Source organism: Schistocerca gregaria, chromosome X (genome assembly GCF_023897955.1).
Source record: "Schistocerca gregaria isolate iqSchGreg1 chromosome X, iqSchGreg1.2, whole genome shotgun sequence".
Taxonomy (NCBI): Eukaryota; Metazoa; Arthropoda; class Insecta; order Orthoptera; family Acrididae; genus Schistocerca; species Schistocerca gregaria.
The window spans coordinates 543,423,373-543,447,531 of NC_064931.1; the positions used below are offsets into that span (position 1 = coordinate 543,423,373).

At 45.0% G+C, this 24,159-nt stretch overlaps 1 protein-coding gene across 2 annotated transcripts in view; it reads right to left on the minus strand.

The window, feature by feature from the left end:
* Window positions 1-24,159, minus strand: part of LOC126299236 (spindle assembly abnormal protein 6 homolog) — a 232,667-nt gene that overhangs the window by 152,607 nt on the left and 55,901 nt on the right. For both annotated transcript variants that reach the window (XM_049991022.1, XM_049991023.1), the window contains one exon: window positions 390-575. In XM_049991022.1, the coding sequence (XP_049846979.1) occupies window positions 390-575 (186 nt within the window). The remainder of the gene's footprint in view (window positions 1-389; window positions 576-24,159) is intronic.

The following is a 24,159-nucleotide window of genomic DNA, read 5'->3' on the forward strand; positions in this document are numbered from 1 at the left end:
CAAGTTCACAAAACTATGTGGTGTAGTCTTCTACACCACAATGAGCTTTTAAAGTGTGAAAATCGGGAAGTTGATTTTTCCCCCTTCATCATCCTGGCCCAGTGCACAGTGTGAACACCCAGGGTGGCATTTTGAGCAGGCTAGGTGCAGCCCAGTCCGGTGCATACAATCCTGGCCCTGATAAGCACACAGCCTAATACTTTGAGAAAAATAAAACAACAGATTAACAGGAAGACAAACTCCACCAACTATTATAATGAAACTGACTACACATCCACACCAATGACAGTTCCACTCAAGCAAACCGGGAAATTGATAAAAACCTTAAATCATTAAATAAAAAGTAAAGTCCCATGGACTGTTTCAGTACATCAGTTTTACTGGCTTACATGTTGAGTCCTCTCTCTTTCTGCAGCCAGGTCTTTTGCATGGTTCTCTGACATCTGTGACATCTTCTTCTCATATTCTTGAATAATTTCTTCAGTCTTTGCTTTCTGTAGGATGATTTCAGCTTCAAACTGCAATATTTCTGACTCATTGTGTTCCATTTTGAGCATGAATTTTCTTCTTTCCTCCTAAAACAAAGTAACAAATACAGAGTAACATAATTTCACTTACTGTTACATTTTCGCATGTATATCATTCTTAAATGCAGAAGAAACTACATGTAATGTAGATATTGTAAAAATTTGAAGGAACTAAAGTACCATAGATTAATAGCAGGTTAAGTGATACTAAAAAAGAAGTTTCTGAGCAACAACAAAAAATTTTATGCTGATACAAACGTAAATAAAATAAAAAGCAACCAGCCACAATATAACCATATGAAGATTTAAGAAATATTTGCTTACAAATTAAAATCAGATCAATAGTTAACATACACCATGGCAGAACTGATTCACAACTTTAGGTGTAAGAGTTCCTTTTGCCAGAGAAATATAGATAGTACGGAGAATCATGCAACTTTTAATGGCTTTGCTGTCATATAGTGTAAAGAGATTGCACTATCATATGAGAAAGAAATAAAAGACCTTCTCAGATATTATGAGTCCCATGTATTAGAGCAAAAATCAAGTAACGACAGTACAATGTTATGCATGTAATGTTTTGTAGACAAACTGCAGTTTCCAAATATCCTACAAATGAATCTTGACCTGTTATATGCTTTACATACAGCTGATCCTATGTCATCATTCCACTTCATATCTCTACATTTGTATGGTATGACATACTTCCTGTGACCCATTAATTCTACATAAAATGAAGCCATACTTCTACATTTTTTAAGGTTCACAAATTTCTCTTCATTGAGGGTTCATTGCTAGTCTTTGTACGAGGCTGATAGGTTGTTGAGATATAAATTTTTACAATTTGTACAAGTTGGAATGTCCTTGGAGATAACTGCGTTGTCTATGAAAATACTAAGATTGCAACTAATACTATCTGTTATGACATCAACATATAACATGAAGTTATTAACTTATTCACTGCCCTGGGACACACTAGATTTTACTTCACTATCTGTAAATTACTCTCTGCCAGTGATAATGTGTCACAATCTATCAGATAAAGTTTCCAACCCAGTCACAAACCTGGTTAGCTGCCCTAAAGGGACATACTTTCTTTAGAAGATGTAAACTTGCAACTAAATCCACAGCTTTTCAAAAGTCTGCAAATTCTAAATCAGTCTAGTTTTCTCTATACGTGGCACTAAGGATACCACTTGAGAAGAGCATAAGTTGTGATTTGCACACTCAATGTTTTCAGAATTTATGCACATTTCCATGAAGACACAGTTCTTTTCTTACAAGCAAGACATACTGCTTGAACTTCAAATTTTGTCTAGTACTCTGCCAAATGCAGATGTCAGTGACGTAGGATGGCAATTTTTATAAATTAGTTCTGCTTCCTTTCTATGTATCTTGCTCTGCTCATGAGATTTGTTACATATTATGGTGAAGAAGAAGATAATACACTTACAAATTGTGTATAAAATTTGACAGATTCATTATCAGGCCCAGGATCCTTATTGAGTTTTGGCAGTTTAACGTGCTTCACACACACACACACACACACACACACACACACACACACACACACACACACCAGGATGGCCGGACGTGGGATTGAACCATCGTCCTCCAGACGTCCAGTGTGGGCAGAAGAGGTGTTGAGAGTAGGTACTTAAGAGGCTTTGAGGGAGGCAGCCTGTTTGCTGACAGAGAAACAGAGAGAGTGGTGGCAGGTGCATGGACTAGGCATGTGAAGCATTGTTAACAAAGGTGGTGGGGTGTAACTCAAGATGAAGGTGCCATGGAGATGTGAATGGGTAGGGCATTACAGGACAGAGAAAGGTGGAGGGTGTGGGGACAGTGGGGTAATGGAGACTGAGGCCAGCAGGATTACGTGAATGAAGGATATGTTGCAATGGCTAACACTGGTCTGTGTTGTTCAGAAGAGCTGGTAGTGGCAGGAATGACCAGGTGGCCCAAATTGTGAAGTAACTGTGTAAATCTAACAGGATGCGCTCAGCTGCACGATTTTCAACCACATGGTCAACTTTGTTCTTGGCCACAGTTTGGTGGTGGCCATTCATTCTGATGGACAGCTGGTTGGTTGTCATACCAACATAAAAAGCTGTACAATGGTGGTGGTTGTTGGGAAGTTTAAGGGGGACTAAACAGCTAAGGTCATCAGTCCCCCATTCCAAAAACAGGCGAAACAAAATTTACAGAACAAGTAAAACCCCAAGGGGGAAGGAGACGCCCCTCCCCCCAGTCACTGAAAGAACACTAATGTGGCAGCGAAAACTAGAGACAAGAAGAGTACAGACGAACACCGGACAGAAAGAAACGGAAGAAAAGAAGAGGGCCGGAGACTGGTAGACTGACCATGGGAACAAAAATTGGGAAAGAGTCAACCATCCGAATACATACATTAAAATCTGCAACCAAAGAGACACTCGAGGACAAGATACACAGAAAGGGAAAGGGACAGGTCCCCCTAAATGGAACCATAAAAAGGACTACCACGGATAAAATTTAAAACGTTGTCAGCCATGGAGGCATCGTCGCATAAAGCCAAAGGCAACGTGCCCGGGAGATTAAAAGTCTGCCGGAGGGTGCAAAGGCGGGGACACTCATACAAAATGTGGGCGACCGTCAACCGGGACCCACACTGACACAGGGAGGGATCCTCCTGACGCAAAAGATGTCCGTGCGTCAGGTAGGTATGGCCGATGCGGAGCCGACACAGGATGACAGAGTCCCTGCGAGAAGTCTGCAAGGAGGACCACCACACATCGGTCGTCTCCTTAACAGCCCGCAGTTTATTCGGCGAAGTCAGGCTACGCCACTCGTCATGCCACATCTGAAGCACCTTACGGCGCAACACCAGCTGCAAATCACGAGCCGGGAGGCCAATCGCCAAAGTGGGGGCGTCGACCGCCCCTTTGGCCAGCCTGTCGACACGTTCATTCCCCGGGATGCCAACGTGACCTGGCGGCCAAACAAAGACCACCGAACGACCAGAGCGGGTAATGGCAAAAACAGACTCCTGAATACAGGATACCAGAGGAGAAGAGGTATAGCAGCGGTCGATAGCCTGGAGGCTGCTCAGGGAGTCACTGCAGATGACGATAGACGTACCTGAGCAGGAACGCATATGCTCAAGAGTGCGCAATATGGCCACCAGTTCTGCAGTAAAAATACTGCAGCCAGCTGGCAAGGAGCGCTGTTCAACATGGGCATCGTGAGCAAAAGCGTAGGCAGGACGACCATCCACCAGGGAACCATCAGTGTAGACAGGCTCACAGCCTGAAAATGAGGCAAGGAGCACAAGAAAATGGTGACAGAGGGCCACATGCGGAACCGAGTCCTTGGGTTCCCGTGCCAAGTCCAGGCGGACGGACAGACGGGTCATACACCAGGGAGGTGTGGGTGCACAGGCCCGGAGCTGTACAGTGATTGCAGTAGAATTTGTTGTACAACATAGTTGCTTTCCAAGGTGGCCCTGCCTCTGATGGGGTAGGATAAGCCTGTGACACGACTGGAGTAGGAACTTCTGGGTGGATCGGTGGATTGGATAGGTCTTGCACCTGGGTCTTCAACAAGGGTATGATACTTGCGGCAAGGGGTTGGAGTGGGAGTGGCATAGGAATGAACTAAGATGTTGAGTACGTTGGGTGGGAGAAACACCGCTTTAGGAGGCGTGAGAAGGCTCTTAGGTAGTATACAACTCATTTCGGGGCATGATAGATAATCAAAGATCAGGCAAAGAATACTGTTCAGTTGTTGCAGTCCAAGGTGACAATGAGTGATGAAGGGGTGCTCCTTGTGGTTGATTCTTGGGAGTGCTGGAAGGATTAAGGGTGTGTGAGGATGTGGCACAGTGAACCTGTTTGCGAACTAGATTTGGGAGTTAGTTCCTGTCTGTTATGACCCTCATAAGACATTAAGCATATCGGGCAAGGGAGTTCTTGGTTGGTTGGATTAAAAGGGGGGAAAAGGGACCAAACTACGAGGCCATCAGTCCCTTGTTCTGAATAAAACAATTCCACAAGTGTGAGAACACAAACAAGACTGACAACTCAAAACAGAATGAAAGGAAAAATCACAAGAACAATGAAAAGCAACAAAAATGTAAATTGACATAAGAGGACCAAAAGACCACAGAAACACAAGAAATGGGATGAAGAGATTAAAACAACAAGGCAGATTACCATGTCTGGCTGACCATCCACTCTGCAACACATTAAAACCTCCACCCTAGAAGCACTAGAGTGGAGGACACAAAGGGACGAAGGACATGCTCTAGAACTTAGATCAAATGATAAAACCAACTCTCCCGAATACAAGATAAAAGTAAATCAGCCAATGAGGTGTTGTCAGATAAAATTAGCAGCAAAGAGTCCGATAACCCAAGATTTCGTCGCTCGGCAGTCAAAGTGGGACAGTGCACCAGAACACGGGCCACTATCAACCCGGCACCACACCAACACTCACGCAGGTCTTCATGGCGAAGGAGGAAACCATGGGTCACCCAAGCATGGCCAATGCTGAGCCGGCAGAGGATAACAATCCCTGCGCGAGGCCTGCATGGAAGTCTTCCACACATTTGTAGTCTCCTTAATGACACAGTTTTTTGTATGTACTGTTATGCCATTCCGTATCCCAAAGCCGAAAACCCCTACGGCGTAAGTCAGAATGCAGGTCAGGTTCAGAGATGCCCATCTCCGGAAGCGGTTTCCGCGTAGCCTGTTTGGCCAGACTGTCGGCAAGTTTGTTGCATGGGAAGCTGACATGTCCCGAGGTCCACACAAACACCACTGAATGACAGGACCAGTCCAGGGCATAGATGGACTCCTGGATGGACGCTACCAAACGATTGAGAGGGTAGGACTGGTCGATAGCTTGTAGGCTCCTCAAGGAGTCAGTACACAGAAGAAATGATTCCCCAGGGCATGAACATATATACTGAAGTGAGCGAGAGATGGCGACTACCTCTGCAGTTAATACACTGCAGCCATCAGGCAAGTAATGCTGTTCAAAATGGCTTCTGTGGACGTAGGTGAAGCCAACACGACCATCAGCCATCGAGCCATTGGTGTAAATCACTTCAGAGCCCTGAAACACGTCAAGAATCGAGAGGAAGTGACAGTGGAGAGAAGGAGGAGTAACTGAGTCCTTAGGGTCATGCGAAAGGTCCAGATGAATCTGCGGGCTAGGTGTACACCATGAAAGTGTATGCAGACGGACCTGGATGGGAGGCGGTAAAGGGAAGGACTCCAGTTCAGACAGAAGGTTGGTTGGTTTTGTTTGCGGAAGGAGACCAGACAGCGAGGTCATCGATCTCATCGGATTAGGGAAGGATGGGGAAGGAAGTCGGCCGTGCCCTTTCAAAGGGACCATCCCGGCATTTGCCTGGAGCGATTAAGGGAAATCATAGAAAACCTAAATCAGAATGGCGGGACGCGGGATTGAACTGTAGCCCTCCCGAATGCCAGGCAGAAGGGATCGCATGTGAACCGCAATCGTTAGTTCTGACCTGGGCCGCCAATGTGGGAGATGAACTGCCGCGGGTGGAAAACGGAGGCAGTAATTTGGATGCTCAGGAAAACTACGAATGTGTGCAATATAACTGAGGAGCAGTTGTGCACATTGGATCTGCAATGGAGGGACTCTGGCCTCCACCAGGATATTGGTCATCGGACTCATTCTAAAAGCTCCCATCGCTAGGCGAACACCACAGTGCGGTACTGGTTTGAGTACACACAATGCTGAGGGCACCGCCGAACCATAAACCAGATTGGCGGGATTGAACAAGAGCTTTGTAGAGCTGCAACAGAGCAGAGTGATCTGCGCCCCAGTTGGTGTTGCTCAGGCAGCGGAGGGCATTGAGGTGCTGCCAGCACTTCCGCTTAAGCTGACGAAGGTGAGGTAGCCAAGTCAATCGGGCGTTGAAAACCAGTCCTACGAATCGATATGTCTCTACTACAGTGAGTGGATTGTCATGAAGGAAAAGTTCTGGTTCCAGATGAAAAGTACGCTGCCAACAGAACTACATGACACAAGGCTTAGCAGCCGAAAACTGGTAGAATTGGGCAAGAGCCTATGACTGTGCCTTGTGGATGGTTCCCTGTGGGCACCACTCAGCAACACCAGTATTGGTGGTACATACGAAAAGCAAAAGTCATCTGCATACAGAGCGGGTGAGACGGACGGCCCTATAGTTGCTGCTAGACCATTAATGGCCACTAAAAATAGTGATACACTCAACACAGAGCCCTACAGGACCCCATTCTCCTGGATATGAGGGGGGGGGGGGGGGGGGGGGGAACTATGGAATGCCCCATGAAACATGGACCCTGCCATTGGTGGGGACGCTTGCGTGCGTCAGCGATACAGATGGCCGTACCGTAGGTGCAACCACAACAGAGGGGTATCTGTCGAGGGGCCAGACAAACGTGTGGCTCCAGAAGAGGGGCAGCAGCCTTTTCAGTAGTTGCAGGGGCAACAGTCTGGATGATTGACTGATCTGGCTTTGTAACACTAACCAAAACAGCCTTGCTGTGCTGGTACTGCGAAAGGCTGAAAGCAAGGGGAAACTACAGCCGTAATTTTTGTCGAGGGCATGCACCTTTACTGTATGGTTAAATAATGATGGCGTGCTCTTGGGCAAAATATTCCAGAGGTAAAATAGTCCTCCATTCGGATCTCCGGGCGGGGACTACTCAAGAGGATGTCGTTATCAGGAGAAAGAAAACTGGCTTTCTACGAATCGGAGCGTGGAATGTCAGATCCCTTAATCGGGCAGGTAGGTTATAAAATTTAAAAAGGGAAATGGATAGGTTAAAGTTGGATACAGTGGGAATTAGTGAAGTGCGGTGGCAGGAGGAACAAGACTTCTAGTCAGGTGACCACAGGGTTATAAACACAAAATCAAATAGGGGTAATGCAGGAGTAGGTCTAATAATGAATAGGAAAATAGGAGTGCGGGTAAGCTACCACAAACAATATAGGGAATGCATTATTGTGGCCAAGATAGATACAAAGCCCACACCTACTACAGTAGTACAAGTTTATATGCCAACTAACTGCAGATCATTAAGAAATTAATGAAATGTATGATGAGATAAAATAAATTATTCATGTAGTGAAGGGAGACGAAAATTTAATAGTCATGGGTGACTGGAATTCAAGAGTAGGAAAAGGTACAGAAGGAAACATAGTAGGTGAATATGGATTGGGGGTAAGAAATGAAAGAGGAAGCCGTATGGTAGAATTTTGCACAGAGCACAACTTAATCATAAATAACACTTGGTTCAAGAATCATAAAAGAAGGTTGAACACATGGAAGAATCCTGGAAATACTACAAGATGTCAGATAGATTATGTAATGTTAAGACAGAGATTTAAGAACCAGGTATTACATTTTAAGACCTTTCCAGGGGCAGATGTGAACCCTGAACACAGTCTGTTGGTTATGAACTGTGTATTAGAACTGAAGAAATTGAAAAACGTGGGAATTTAAGGAGATGGGGCCTGGGTAAATTGACTAAACCAGAGGTTGTACAGAGATTCAGGGAGAGCATAAGGGAACAATTGAAAAGAATGGGGGAAAGAAATGCAGTAGAAGTAGTATGGGTAGCTTTGAGGGATGAAGTAGTGAAGGCAGCAGAAAATCAAATAGGTAAAAAGATAAGGGCTAGTAAAAATCCTTGGGTAATAGAAGAAACATTGAATTTAATTGATGAAAGGAGAAAATATAAAAATGCAGTAAATGAAACAGGCAAAAAGGAATACAAACATCTCAAAAATGAGATCAAAAGGAAGTGCAAAATGGCTAAGCAGGGATGGCTAGAGGACAAATGTAAGGATGTAGAGGCTTATCTCACTAGGGGTAAGATAGATACTGCCTACAGGAAAATTAAAGAGACCTTTAGAGATAAGAGAACCACATGTATGAATATCAAGAGCTCAGATAGAAACCCAGTTCTAAGCAAAGAAGGGAAAGCAGAAAAGTGGAAGGATTATATAGAGTGTCTATACAAGGGCAATGTACTTGAGGACAATATTGTGGAAATGGAAGAGGATGTAGAAGAAGATGAAATGGGAGATACAATACTGCGTGAAGAGTTTGACAGAGCACTGAAAGACCTGAGTCGAAACAAGGACCCCGGAGTAGACAACATTCCATTGGAACTGCTGACGGCCTTGGGAGAGCCAGTCCTGACAAAACACTACCATCTGGTGAGCAAGATGTATAAGACAGGCGAAATACCCTCAGACTTCAAGAAGGATATAATAATTCCAATCCCAAAGAAAGCAGGTGTTCACAGATGTGAAAATTACTGAACTATCAGTTTAATAAATCACAGCTGCAAAATACCAACACCAATTCTTTACAGAAGAATGGAAAAACTGGTGGAAGCCGACCTTGGGGAAGATCAGTTTGGATTCCGTAGAAATATTGAAACACGTGAGGCAATACTGACCTTATGACTTATCTTAGAAGAAAGATTAAAGAAAGGCAAAACTACATTTCTAGCATATGTAGACTTAGTGAAAGTTTTGACGTTGTTGACTGGAATACTCTTTTTCAAATTCTAAAGGTGGCAGGTGTAAAATACAGGGAGCGAAAGGCTATTTACAATTTGTACAGAAACCAGATGGCAGTTGTAAGAGCCGAGGAGCATGAAAGGGAAGCAGTGGTTGGGAAGGGAGTGAGACAGGGTTGTAGCCTCTCTCCGATGTTATTCAATTTATTTAGCAAGCAATAAAGGAAACAAAAGAAAAATTTGGAGTAGGTATTAAAATCCATGGAGAAGAAATAAAAACTTTTAAGGTTCGCTAATTACATTGTAATTCTGTCACAAACAGCAAAGGACTTTAAAGAGCAGCTGAACGGAATTGACAGTCTCTTGAAAGGAGGATATAGGATGAACACCAACAAAAACAAAACGAGGATATATGGGGAGCAAAATAACTGATGATGGTCAAAGTAGAGAGGATATAAAATGTAGACTGGCAATGGCAAGGAAAGCATTTCTGAAGAAGAGAAATTTGTTAACATCAAGTATAGATTTAAGTGTCAGGAAGTCGTTTCTGAAAGTATTTGTATGGAGTGTAGCCATGTATGGAAATGAAACATGGACGATAACTAGTTTGGACAAGAAGAGAATAGAAGCTTTCGAAATGTGGTGCTACAGAAGAATGCTGAAGTTTGGATGGGTGGATCACTTAACTAATGAGGAGATATTAAATAGAATTGGGGAGGAGTTTGTGGCACAACTTGACAAGCAGAAGGGGCCGGTTGGTAGGACATGTTCTGAGGCATCAAGTGATCACAAATTTAGCATTGGATGGCAGCGTGGAGGGTAAAAATCGTAGAGGGAGACAAAGAGATGAATACACTAAGCAGATTCAGAAGGATGCAGGTTGCAGTAAGTACTGGGAGATGATGAAGGTTGCACAGGATAGAGTAGCATGGAGAGCCTCATCAAACCAGCCTCAGGATTGAAGACCACAACAACAACAACAACAACAACAATAACAACAATGGGAGGCACCAACTTGGACATGTAAAGTATGGAGCGACATGTAATTCTAGATAAAAATCAGTAGCGGGCATCAAAGACCCCACCCATATAATGTGGCAAGGATATGTTGTCAGGTGGTGTTATACGCTTTGCATAGATCAAAAAAGACGGCAACAAGGTGTTGGCATCTGCAAAAGGCTGTTCGGATGGCAGACTTGCGGGATACCAGATTATCAGTGGTAGAGCACCCCTGGTGGAAGCTGCCTGGACATGGAACTAGTAGGCCATGTGACTCTAGGACCCAATCCAACTGCCGACGCACCATATATTCCAGCAGCTTACAAACGATGTTGGTGAGGCTGATGGGCTGAAAGCTATCCACATCAAGCAGGTTTTTACCGAATTTGCTCTCCCGCCACAGAAATGGAAAGACACCATTACACAAGATCCAGTTGAAGATGACGAGAAGATGGCACTTTTAGTCAGATGAGAGAGATTTAATCATCTGACTGTGGATCTGATCCGGCCCAGGAGCTGTGTCGGGGCAATGTGCAAGTGTGCTGAGGATTTCCCACTCCGTAAATGGGGCATTATAGGGTTCACTGGGGCGTGTAGTGAACGAGAGGACTTTCCTTTCCATCCACCGTTTGAGGGTGTGAAAGGCTAAGGGGTAGTTCTCTGATGCAGAGGCTCGAGCATAGTGCTCAGTAAAGTGCTCGGCAATCGCGTTTGCGTCGGTAAATAGCACGACATTGGTGTTAACGCCAGGGACACCTGTTGGGGTCTGGTACCAAAAAAAGACACCTGATCTTTGTCCATACTTGGGAAGGTGACGTATGGCACCCAATGGTTGACACTTATCTCTCCCAACAATCCCGTTTCCGTCGTTTTATAAGCTGGCGTACACGGGCACGGAGCCGTTTAAAGGCTATCAGATGCTCTAGGGAAGGGTGCCACTTATGTTGCTGTATAGCTTGCCGAAGCTCTGTAATTGCCTCACAACCAGCAACCACTACGGAATTGTCTTTTGCCAGGGACACCCTGAAGACCAAGGGATCACCTTTTCTGCCACGGAAACAATTGCGGTAGTCACCTGCTCAACTATCACATCGATGTTACCATGTGAGGGAGAGTCAACGGTGACATCAGAGGTGAAAGTTTCCCAATCTGCCTTGTTTAAAGTCCATCTGGCCAGACATCCGTGGGACTGAAGTCGGGGCAGTGACAGGAAGATGGGCAGGTGGTCACTGCCACACAGGTTGTCATGTGTTCTCCAGTGGATAGATGGGAAAGTCCTGGGCTGCAAATTGATAAATCAATGGCCAAGTAACTGCCCCGAGCCACACTGAAATATGTGGCAGCCCCAGTATTTATGAGGAAGAGGTCGAACTGAAACAGTAAAGTTTCAACATTTCTGCCTCGCCCAATAAGCATGGTGTCACCTCACAAGGGTTTAAAGGCAATAAATCTGCCGAAAGTAGGAAAGGTTTAGGGGCAATCAGGAGTACTGCACCATCTGGAGCAAGATACACATTGTGGACAGTTATTTTCTGCATCGTCCATATTCTGACAGCCACAGCTTCAAGAGGTAATTGAAGGGGCACAGTTGCACTACAGACTGAGTTTAAGACAAACATAAACTCCACCTGACACTCGATTATAGTCGCTACGGTTCCTGTAATATCCCTTATAGACAAAGAGGGCTGGGATTCGCACTGCCAGGAACCAGGTCTCCTGGATGGCAATGCAGAAAGCAAGTGTAAAGCTTAACAGTCGCCGTAGCTCAGCCAAGCAGAGGAAAAATCTACTGCAATTCCACTGGAGGATGACATCATCGTGAGATTGGGAGGGCATGGAACATTCAATGAGGCAGTTTACACCTCAGGGTCACCTGCTGCCACCGACTTCTTGCCTGAGCAGTCTGTATACATTGTGTCTGAGGGTCCGGTGAGATCCAGGTCCTCAGCAGATGCCAGAATCTCCACCCCATCCTCAGACACAGAGCTTGAAGGTGGCGGTGGTGTGGGTGCCACCACAAGTTACTTGTTCTTGGGTATCTTCTTTTCAGATTTCTTGCACTGTTCCTTGGGTTTCGCTGGCTGGGAGGACTTCACTGAATCAGTCTCCAGGACTGAGGATGAGCATGAAGCCCTACGACCAGCTGCTTTTGGGCAGGTGTCATCTTTCCCACTAGCATAAACTTGGGAAGGAAGTGACACAAGGAACCCCTTCCTAGCAAGAGGAGCCGAAGAAGCCTTACACGTCTCTGGCTCAGAAGTAGGGACTGAAATCCCTGATGGGTAGGGTGGGGGGGTGGGGGTGTTGCTCCTGAAGTAGTTGGTGAGGGAGCAAGACAGGGGGAAGTGCCCCCCACCATCAAGGCGGCAGGTGTAGTCTCCTGGTTCTGAGAGGCGACAGGAATTCGAGGAACTGATGGTGCGACAACTGTTCTCTTAGCGGCGGCGTATGAGGAGGTCATAGCCACAGGATGTAGGTGCTCAAATTCCCTCTTAGCCTTAGTGTAGGTCAATCGGTCCATGGTCTTATTTTCCATGATTTTCCTCTCTTTCTGTAAAATCCTGCAGTCTTGTGAGCAAGGTGGATGATGCTCTCTGCGGTCGACACAGATGAAAGGCAGGAAACATTGAGTATTGGGATGAGATGGGTGTCTGCAATCTCTAATATGACGCTGGAAGTACAGTGGGAAGACACATGACCGAACTTCCAGCACTTCAAACACCACATCGGGGGAGGGATATATGGCTTTACGTCACAGCAGTAGACCATCACCTTGACCTTCTCGGGCAATGTGTCACCCTAGAAGGCCAAGATGAAGGCACCAGTGCCAACCTGGTTATCGCTCTGACTCCGATGGACGTGCCGGGTGAAATGAACATGTCACCGCTCTAAATTGGCGCGCAGCTCGTCATCAGACTGCAAAAGAAGGTCCCTGTGGAATATAATACCCTGAACCATATTAAAGCTCTTATGAGGTGTGATAGTAACAGAAATATCCCCCAACTTGCCACAAGTTAGTAATGCCCATGACTGGGTAGAGGATGCTGTTTTTTATCAAAACTGACCCAGAGCACATTTTGGACAAGCCCTCCACCTCCCCAAATTTGTCCTCCAAATGCTCCACAAAAGACTGAGGCTTCCTGGACATTAATGATTCCCCATGAACTGTTACATATGAGGTACTGGGGTGAATAAGCTTCACTGCCATCCTTAGCCTGGAATTCCTCCATGGTGTGGCCAGGGAGGGGAACGACTTGGGATCATATTTCTTAGCATTAAAGTTAGACTTTGCCTGCTTAGAGACTGCTGGCGGCAGACCACCAGCAAGAGATGATGTACTACATTTCATGGTGTGTCATCCGCCCTGATGCCACCCACTCCGACCAGGTGCTCTCTCCATGGGCGCCACCCAGCCGCAGCAAAACCACCAGGCAGGATGGCCATTGCCGGGAGTCCCAATGCCCCAGGTTGACGGGCATCTACTCCTTGGTCTACATGGGGAGTTAACGGCACAGACATCAGCAGAGCGATCCCTGTGTTGTCAGAGGGCTACAACCAACAGGGTACATTGCGGCCCCACCACAATGGACTGGCTACCATGCTGGATATGAGGTGCAAAGAAGTCCACAGTCATCATCGACACAGAAAGTGACATTGCATAGTGCATGGTGGGAAACACACCCAGGAAGGTGTCCTTGCCAAAGAGATGGAGAACGAGCGGGACTGCAATGCAACAGCCGAGAAAGTGGGTTAAAGATCTCAATGTTCAATGGACATGATGCACCCTGTAAAGCGCCCTTCCCAAATTGGATCGCTATTTGGGAAAAATTTTAAAAATGAAGGTCAAAACATACAGGGGACCATCACATGAAGGCTGAAACATGAGAATCATTTTAGTCGCCTCTTATGCCAGGCAGGAATACCTGAGGCCCTCAGGCCTATTCTTCCCGGACCCGCAGGGGGAAAGGGAGTTCTTGTCACTTGGTGGCCAGAATGTATGGGAGGGATTTTTTGGTGTGGAAGGGATGGCAGCTGTCAAAATACAGGTACTATTGTTGGCTAGTGGGGTTAATGTGGATAGTGGTGTGGATGGAGCCGTTGGAGAGGTGGCATGTTGGGTTAATGAGAATAAGGTGACGAGAATAAGGTGATGCGGAGGGAACAAAATATGTTGAGGCTGCAAATCATCAATTAACCTGAAACAGATAGGAAGGGTATATAGGTTCCCTAGCCCATAGAAATAGTGCATAGAAGGGTTTCGTGCAGGTGCCCATTTCTGTGCTATGGAATTTTTTTATCTTTGTGCAGGATATAGTTGGTAAGGTGTACTAGGAATGTGGGGTGTGGAGTCTGAAAGACATAGGGAGAGTTAATGTTCGATAGCAGCAAGGCCATGAATGTGAGGTATGTTGTCGTACAGTAAAATGGCATCAACAGTGACAACTAGAGGCTCAGGAGGCAAAGGGGTGAGAATGGTGGAGCCACAATCGGGTGTCCAGGACTATCAGGTTCACGGATTTTGCGGAGAAGCCAGGTGTATGGTGTGCCGTTGGGGCGAGGAGAGAGATGGACTTAGGGGAGAGATTCTGCAACAAGCCCCAAGGATGCCAGTGAAGACTGGAAGTTATGTTGAACTTTTGGGCTGGGATCACTATGACAGAGTTTGTAGATGGAGGAGTCAGGCAGGTGGTGGAAGCGATCTGTCAGGCAGCCACTGCAATCCATCACAGCAGTGGCGGAGCCCTTGCCTACAGGGAGGATGACTAGATGATTAACGATGAGTGCTGTGCTGGCCAGCCTGGATGTGGTTTTTAGGCAGTTTTACACCTCACACTAGGTGAATACCGGGCTGGTCCCCATGTCCTGCCTCATTTACAAGACTTGCAGACATTTGAATATGTTCACACTATTTCATGGCTTACACTAGACGCAGACAGCTGGAGTACACTAATTCCATCCTGGCAGGTATGGGGTGGTGACAGGAAGAACATCCGGTCACCCTCTGATACCAAAATTGCCAAATCCATAGTGCCACGGCTCACCCCACGTTCAAGTGGAACAAAGGCCCGAGACTTCTTTTAGTCATGTATTGCCATAAATTTTGTTTCTCCCTAATTCTCTGCAGTACCTCTATATTAGTTATCCCACATCACTAAATAATCCTAAACATTCTTCTGTAGCACCATATTTCAAGAGATTCTATTCTCTTGCTGTCTGAAATTTTTATCCTCCACATTTCACTCCAATAAATGGCTACACTACAGACAAATATGCTCAGAAAAAAGACTCCCTTACACTTCAATTTATTCTAGATGTTAACAAATCTCTCTTCTTAAGGAAGACCTTTCAAATTAGTTCCAGTTTTCTTCTATCCTCCCTACTTCGGCTACCATGAATTATTTTGCTACCCATATAGCAAATCCATTCAACTACTTCTCATGTGTATTTTTCTAAACTAATTATTTGAGGATCACTCAATTAGATTAGACTACCCTTGTTTTACTTTTATGGCTGGTGATCTTATAACATCTTTTCAAGACACTACCCACTCCTTTCAATTCATGTTCAAAGTTCTTGGCTGACTGACAGAATTACAATGATGTCAGCAAACATCAAAGTTTGGATTTCTTCTCTGTAAACTTCAGTCCCCTTTCCAAATTACTCCTTTGTTTCTCTTACTGCTTGCTCCATGTACACATTGACTACCAGTGAGGGTAAGCTAGAACCTTGTCTTACTCACTTTTCAGCTACTGCTTCCTTTTTATGTCTTAATTCCAATAGCTGTAGTTAACCTTTTGCTCCCAGTATTTTACCCCTATATACCACCATAATTTTAAAGATAGTATTCCATTCATCATTGTCAAAATCTCTCTCTCAATCTCTAAATGTTATTTTAGTATCCCTAGCAGTGGACATCACAATGGAGGCATATGAGCTGGCATGGTTAGCCTGGCAGGTGCACACAACATATAGCACGGGAAGACCAGCCAGTGGAAGTGTTTACCTGCAGGTGACAGCAGGCCGGGCAGGCCAGTGTTTACTATGAGTTCGACCACCGCAGACCATACCTAGCATATTGTGGTACGTGTTGTGCTGAGTGCTTGGCCTTAACCGTCCTCACCAGCCGCATTCTGAGTTCTACATGTGTTCACCTCTACATGCGTTCGGAGTCACACAGTGAGTTTATTACTTTAGGAGGTTCTATTCCCTGTTCAACATCGAGCCCCTGTCAGCTTGTGAAGTATCTGTGCAGACTGTAGAGAAGCGGCATTGTCATGCCTGTGCAAACACAAAGCGACAACGAAGGACATTCTCATGTGTCTGACACCCCTACATTTTCTTTTCCCTTTACCTAGTGTTCACTTGGCCCATCATGTACCCAGGATTTCTGCAATGCTGGCAGGAACAGTTACACCTTCAGAAGAAGCAGCAACAGCTGTAGCTGTAACTGCAGTAGCAGCAGCCACTGATAACCCAAAATGCGGACTTGTTTTACACCTTTGCCAGTGGGGATATGGTGGGGGAGGGGAGGGGAGGGGAGGGGAGGGGAGGGGAGGCACCCACTGTTCCATTTTCTGCACTGCCCTTGCAACCCGCAACACAGTTTGCCAGTTTCAGTGAGTTGAAAGAAAGGCGAGAGAATTACCTGCACTTGTTCTTGCTACAATGCCAGGTAATGTGTATAGTTGATCATGTTGACAAGGGTGCCTTACATTGTCTAGCAGTGCAGGTTTACACGAAGTTGTCCAAAATTTGAAGCCCTCCATTGAACCCGAGACACTTCCCTTTGATAAGTTTGTCAGGTGCTTATGCAGTATTTTGGCCATCAAACATGTGGTGGGAGCACTACTAGAGTTTAACCAACATCACAAGCACCCTTGGTAGCCGTCTGTGGCCTGGATCACCGATTTTCAGGGCCTCTCATGCAAGTGTCATTTTGAGTGTCCAAAATGTGCTACCTCTTATTCAGGATGTGATTGTTGGGTTAGTTCCCGACCCAGCTGAGACTATGATGTTGGCCATGTCCAACCCTTCTTTAACAAACACTCAAATTGTGGAATCACATGAGCTTACAATAGCAGCACATCCTTTCTTACAATTGGCAGGGGGTGCAATTGGATGTGCACAGTAACCAACACCCAGTGCCACACACAATAACCCAAGTGGCCTCGCTTCCCAACAAGTTGCCAAGCATTGCTGACCATACTTGTTTGCTGACCATCCTCACTAATGCTGAGCTCGGTGGGTTTGCACTATCGGCAGTGTCACAATTTCCACCAGCTGCGTTTTTCGGGTCCTTGATGCCATTCTTCTTCTGCTCATTGGCTGAGGCAAGTCTTGCCCCAGTTGTCATTTGTTACTTGTTTGCCACACTGGAGGCCATGTTTGGGGTATGCAGGCAGCTAGGTCATTTATCAACTGTCTGCGACAGTCAATGTGCCATGAATCAGTCTTTGGATGCTCTGCTGTTTTCACTCAACTCTGGGACTGCCTCTAATGGTCTGTATGTGTTGACCCGGCAGATTTTGATGAGGTTGACACTGGATGAGGAGTCAGTCAAATTTTATGTAGACAAAGGCGCGACAGCTAGCCTAATTAACTTATACTGTGGACCGTCGATGGTCAAACCTGGGACCCCAGAGGGTCGAGCTGAAGCCGGGACCCACCACACCGTATTTCATCAGGAGGCTGAGGAAGTTCAATAGCGTCAAGAGGCAGTGCAGAGTGATACAGCAGTATTCAGAAGTATTCCCTTATTCAGCTAGTTTACAGAAGTGTAATGTCGACGAGCCGCCCACGTGCTGTTCCGCAAGGCCGGCTGTCTCAGCACTCCTGGACTACCGACACTGCTACTGCTGTCATCAAGGCCGTCTCGCTGTCCACTGAGGTGGCAGGTCTGGCATCACTTAGCTGCCCGCGAATTCGGAGACTGCAACAGACCCTGGTCCTCACTGCCGCCCTCCACCCCGTTTGACCTGCTTTGTCCAACCATGGGACGAAGGTGGTTGTACTGGTCACCCGTGGCTCTCGGCCATTGCTGCTCCCAAGACAGGACCGGACTCAAACCCACGCCCTCCTGGTCATCGTTCCTAAACTTGCCGCTAGTGGTGCTTGCCGGATGGCAACACCTGCCGCTGTCCCTAACACTGTTTCAGCGCTTCCACACCTCTCATAGCGTACGCCTTGCCCGGACCCCGGTACGCCAGGTGGGAAGTGAACGTGGCCCATCCTGGACCCGCTGCAGACTGCTGTCAATGCCTCACTGCCCTCCTTCAGGCAAGTACCCGGCTGCCGTTCCGTCCCACTCCCATGTTGTGTCCCCGGAGGCAGAATACAGCCTGAACAAGTACACAGAAACAAAGTATAGGTTTACACAGAATATTTACAAATAAACTATTCCACATCAGGCAACCCTGGCTTCTAATGTTACAACATTATATCGCATCAACAACATGTGTACATTATATCCGAATTTTATTGTCCCTGCCCATTCCCTTCACTATCTGCAGTGATGTGAAGGCTGAGTTGCAGCATTGGCAGGCTCAGGAAGTTATTTTTCCTATTTCATCACATCAATGGGCCAACCCTTTGGTGGCAATCAGAAGCCCAACAACTTTAAACAGATGGTCAACATGCAATCTGTCCCAGATTCATACTCCATTCCGTGGCAAACAGAGTTGTTGGTTAAGTTATCAGGAGGGTGGGAGGATCGGGGGTAGCCAGTATTTTCCTAGACAGTATTTTTCCCCACATCAACTTGTGCACCATTTACCTGCAGTTGCCACTGGTCACCAATTCTCTGACTTTCCTGGTCCTCAACACCACCTTTGGACTTTACCAGTTTGATCACTTTCTGTTGGAATCTCATATATGCTAGAAGTCTACCAACAGTATTTGGAGCAGTTGATTCAGGACATTTCCTGCTGCATCCATTATCTTGACGGCATCTGCATCATAGGCCCTACTCAGGAAGAGCATTTATGAAACGTTCAGCCAGTTTTTCAATGCCTCCTGGGAAAGCTGGGAAAGTACAGTTTTTTCTCCGCTAAGGTGTGTTTTCTTTGGGTAGTGTGCTTAGTGAAGATGGTCTTGTTCCCACGGACAACTACATCAAGGCCAATCAAGAGACTTAAGGAGTTACAGTCTCTATTAGGAAAGATTTCATATTATGCTCATTTCATTCCTCAGGCCATTCATATCTGTCTGTCTGTCTGTCTCTTAACTGGCTTCAGCAGAAGTATGTTAACTTTGTCTGGTCTGCGGATTGCCAATGGGTTTTCCACACACTCAACAGCATTTGTGTTCTGCTTCCTGACTAGCTTCCTTTATGCCAGGTATGTCTTTCACCTTGGTCTGTTACAAATCCCAGCACAGAATTTGTGTCATCCTGTCCCATTGGAACCCGGACGGCACTGAACAGCTAACTGCTTACACATCGAAGATGCTTTCTGTTACACAGCGTAATTATTCGCAGGTGGAAAAGGAGGTTCTTTCTGTTATTTTCGGGGTTAAAAAGTTCCATGTTTTCCTGTCTGGGGTGAGGTTCCTCCTCATCACTGTCCACAAGCCACTGGTTTCCTTATCTGGCCCTTGTCCCAAGGTGCTGAATAGGACGTATATGGCAAAAATTTTGAGTAAGACAGCTGCAGAGACATGTATTTAACACATGTTTTCACATAAAGGAAAAAAACGAACTCTTGTTGGAGTTGGTAGTATACATGAAATAACACATTCACACATAGCACAATATTCCATCACACCATCTGGAAAATTGTTGGCTAAAGTTTTCCAGTACTCATAAGAAACTAACAGGTATAGTAGAGAGCAATCGCGAACACTCGTAAAAAAAATGTTTATGTCACTTGCTCCAGAAAACCAACAATTTCAATTCACAAAACATATCTTTGAGAATATTTTAAAACCATACATTGCCATTACAAGTTTTGTCTGATACAGCATTCCTATGATGGACAAACTAATACTGACATTTATGACAGCAGGTTTATATATGTCGAGGGTTAACTGGCTTGCATGGTAGAAGTAATGCTGCCAAACTGCACACCTGTGTACCAGCCATCTAATGTCTATTTGGCAGTTACAAACTTTTCTTCAATGTTTAAAAATTGTAATCTGCTTCTGGAAACCATCAGCAATTGCACAACTGCATAGAGGCAATAATGATTCACAATGTAATTCGAGATCAGCTTTGAGCAACAATTTTTCAGGTATTGTTAATATGTAGATGCTATGCACCAAAATTAACTGCTGAAAAAGAAATATTTTTAAATGAAAAGCTAGTCTTTTTCACTGACTCTTCAGGAATGATGTAGTTATATGATGCCTGCAGTCATTAAATGTTCTTGGTGTCAGTGCTAAATTTGCTTCAAATGTTCATACGATAATTACCATCCACCTAGTTCTTCGAAGGAAACTGAGGAGATGTAACAGAGTGAGGAAAGAGCCACTGTAAGATGACCGTGATTAAATTTTTAATTCATAATCCAAATTATCTGAAAAAATTATTTGTCTACTGGTTAATTTTTCCTTATTGATTTACTGTAACTGTGTTACTTCTACCAATTTCATAACAGGGAGAAGTGGGCCTGTAGTATGCATTTGGGAACCAAACAAGTTCTCTGTTCCGCATCAAGATGTCTGTCACTATGCCCACAGCATTTACCTTACGCACACGTAAGTGGCAGTCAGAAGTTTCTTTCCTCGATTTCAGGAATAAATGCATTTACAGCCCACGTATATGATGAAAAATTAGTGGTAGCTTTCTCAAAAACGTACGTGTGTGTGTGTGTGTGTGTGTGTGTGTGTGTGTGTGTGTGTGTGTGTGTGTGTGTGTGTCTGGGAGATTGAGGGGGGGGGGGGTGTGCAGATAAGTTTTACACACGCGACCTGCCACATTTGTTGCCTGTGTCTCAAGTAGCATTGCATCATGCCATTTCTCCATTTTTCAGAAAGACAAACTGATCTTCCTCTATAGAAGCTTCTATTATTCTTCCGTAAGTAATTCATGTCAGTATTTTGCAGCTGTAACTTATTAAACAGACAGCTCTGTAATATTAACAAGTGTTAATCTCTGCTGCTTTTCGAATAATAATTATGACATTCTTCAGCAGTCTGTGGGTATTTTACTTGATTCATATCTTTCATATCAGGTGGAATAGATTTGTTGTGGTTTGATCTCACCAGGATCTCAATAATTCTGAAAGAATGTCGTCTACCCCAGGTGCACTTTTTTGACTTAGATCTTTCAGTGTTTTGTCACAACCTTCTCACTGTATCATGTCTCCTATCTTAATCTACACTCATGCTCATAAATTATGGATAATTTCAGAAAGTGGTGCCACACAATGTGGCACTACACAAAACTGGCATTAATAGCATAGGCACACGTACACAGGCCGCACAACGGGTTGGCGTACTCTGGATCAGGTGGTCGAGCAGCTGCTGGGGTATGGCTCCCATTCTTGCACCAGTGGCTGTTGGAGCTCCTGAAGTGTACTAGGAGCTTTAAGACATGCAGCGACACATCGACCGAGAGCATCCCAAATGTGCTTGATGGGGTTTAGATCCGGAGAACAGGCAGGCCACTCCATTCTCCTGACATCTTCTGTTTCAAGGTACTAGTCCACGATGACAGCTCGGTGGGGCCATGCATTATCATCCATCAGGAGGAAGGTGGGACCCACTGCACCCCTGTAAAGGCGGACATACTGGTGCAAAAAGACGTCCCGATACACCTGTCCTGTTAACAGTTCCTCTGTCAGAGACATTCAGGAGTGTACGTGCACCAATCATAATCCCACCCCACACCATCAAACCACAACATCCATACAGGTCCCTTTCAAGTAAATTAAGGGGCTGGTATCTGGTTCCTGGTTCACTCCAGATGAAAACCCGGAGAGTATCTCTGTTCAGACTACACCTGGACTCGTCCATGAACATAACCTGGGACCACTGTTCCAATGACCGTATACCGTGTTCTTGACACCAGGCCTTATGGGCTCTCCTGTGACCAGGGGTCAGTGGAATGCTGGAATGCTGGAATGCACCTTGCAGGTCTCCGGGCAAATAAACCATGTCTGTTCAGTCGTCTGTAGACTGTGTGTCTGGAGACAACTGTTCCAGTGGCTGCAGTAAAGTCCCGAGCAAGGCTACTTGCAGTAGTCCGTGACCGTCTGCAGGCACTGATGGTGAGATATCAGTCTCCTTGTGGTGTTGTACACTGTGGACGTCCCATACTGTGGCACCTGGACACATTTCCTGTCTGCTGGAATCGTTGCCATAATCTTGAGATCACACTTTCTGGTACACGGATGGCCCGTGCTATGACCTGCTGTGTTTGACCAGCCTCCAGTCGCCCTGGTATTCTACCCCTCATAACGTCATCAATGTGTGTTCTTTGAGCCATTTTCAACACACAGTCACCATTAGCATGTCTGAAAACATCTGCACACTTACTCGCTGCACTGTACTCTGAAATGCACCAACACACCTCTGCGTACGTGGACTGCTGCCAGTGTCAGCGTGCGACGACCGCTAGTCAAATGCGCCACATGGTCATAGCCCAAAGTGACTTAAACCCGCAAACTGCCCACCAGAGCGTTGTTTCAGCATGTATCAGCATTATCTTTAATTTATGAGCACGAGTGTACTTCCTCTTCTTTTTATTCAATATTGTGCTCCACGTTCGTTTCCCTAGTATAGCTCTTCTATACATTCCTTCCAACTTCCATCTTCCATCTTTCCCTCCTCTGATTAATACTGGCTTGACGTTTGAGTTCTTGACACTGTTCTCCCAAGGTTTTAATATTTTCCTAAATGCAAAATCTATTTTTCCCATAGTCATGCATGCATCTAAAGCTTTGCATTTACTCTCTATCCATTTTTGCTTTGCTATTTTGTGCTTTTTGTCAATATCATTTTTAGACTTCTGTATTCCCTTTCACCTATTTCATTTGCTGCATTTGTATATTTTCTAGTTTATTCAGTTAAATTCAATATTTCCTGCAGTATTCAGGAATTTTTACTAGTTGTCTTTCTGCCTACTTGATTCTCGTCAGTCTTCAGTATTTCATCTCTCAAAACTATCCTTTCTATTTCTATTGCACTTCTTTACTATTTCAGTGACTCAATTTCTACTGCTCCCTCTGGAATTCTCAACAAACTTTGGTTCTTTAGATTTATCCATGACTCATATTGACTTTCAATCTGCAGTTATTAACAAATAATGGGCCAAAACCCATACATGCCCCTGGAAATGTTTTGCAGTATAAAATCTGGTTTTGGAATCTGTCTTTCCATTACATACTCTATCTGAAACCTTCTGGTGTCCCCAGGTCTCTTCTAAGTGTGCAACTTTCTTTCAAAATACTTAAATCAAGTGTTAGCAATGATGAAATTGTGCTGTGCACCAAATTGTAACTGCTTCCCCTTTCAAGCTGCCCTAGTCCATGTTCTCATATTATTTTCCCTTCTCTTTATTTACCTACCATCAATTTCAGGTGCCCTTAAGAATTAAATTTTTGTCTCCCTTAACTATCTGAGTAATTTCTCTTGTCACATCATACATTCTCCAATCTCTTAATCATCTGTAGAGATAGTTGTCGTATAAACTTTTAAAATTATGATGGGTGTTCTTACCTTCTATGATGCAATAACCATGTTGTTCATAATAGTTTACCCACATTCCTATTTCCTTGTTCATTATCAGACCTATTCCAGCATTTAAACTATTTAATTTTGTGTTTGTAACCCAGTACTCACCCTACCAGAGGTCCTGTTCTTCCTGTCAATGCACTTCGTTAATTCTCACTACTTCTCGCTAAATCCAACTTCAACCTATCCAATTCCCTTTTTAAGTACCTACCCAATTATGGCTTCTAACATTCAACACTGTGACCTGTAGAATGCTAATTTTATTTTTCCTGATAACGCTATCCTCCTGATTAGTCACCGCCCAGAGATCCAAAGGGTGGGCTATTTCAACATTGGAATATTTTACTCAAGGGGATGGCACCACCATTAAATCATACAACAGAGCCGTATGCCCTCAGGAAAGGTTGCTTTTAGCTGTTTGCAGTACCATG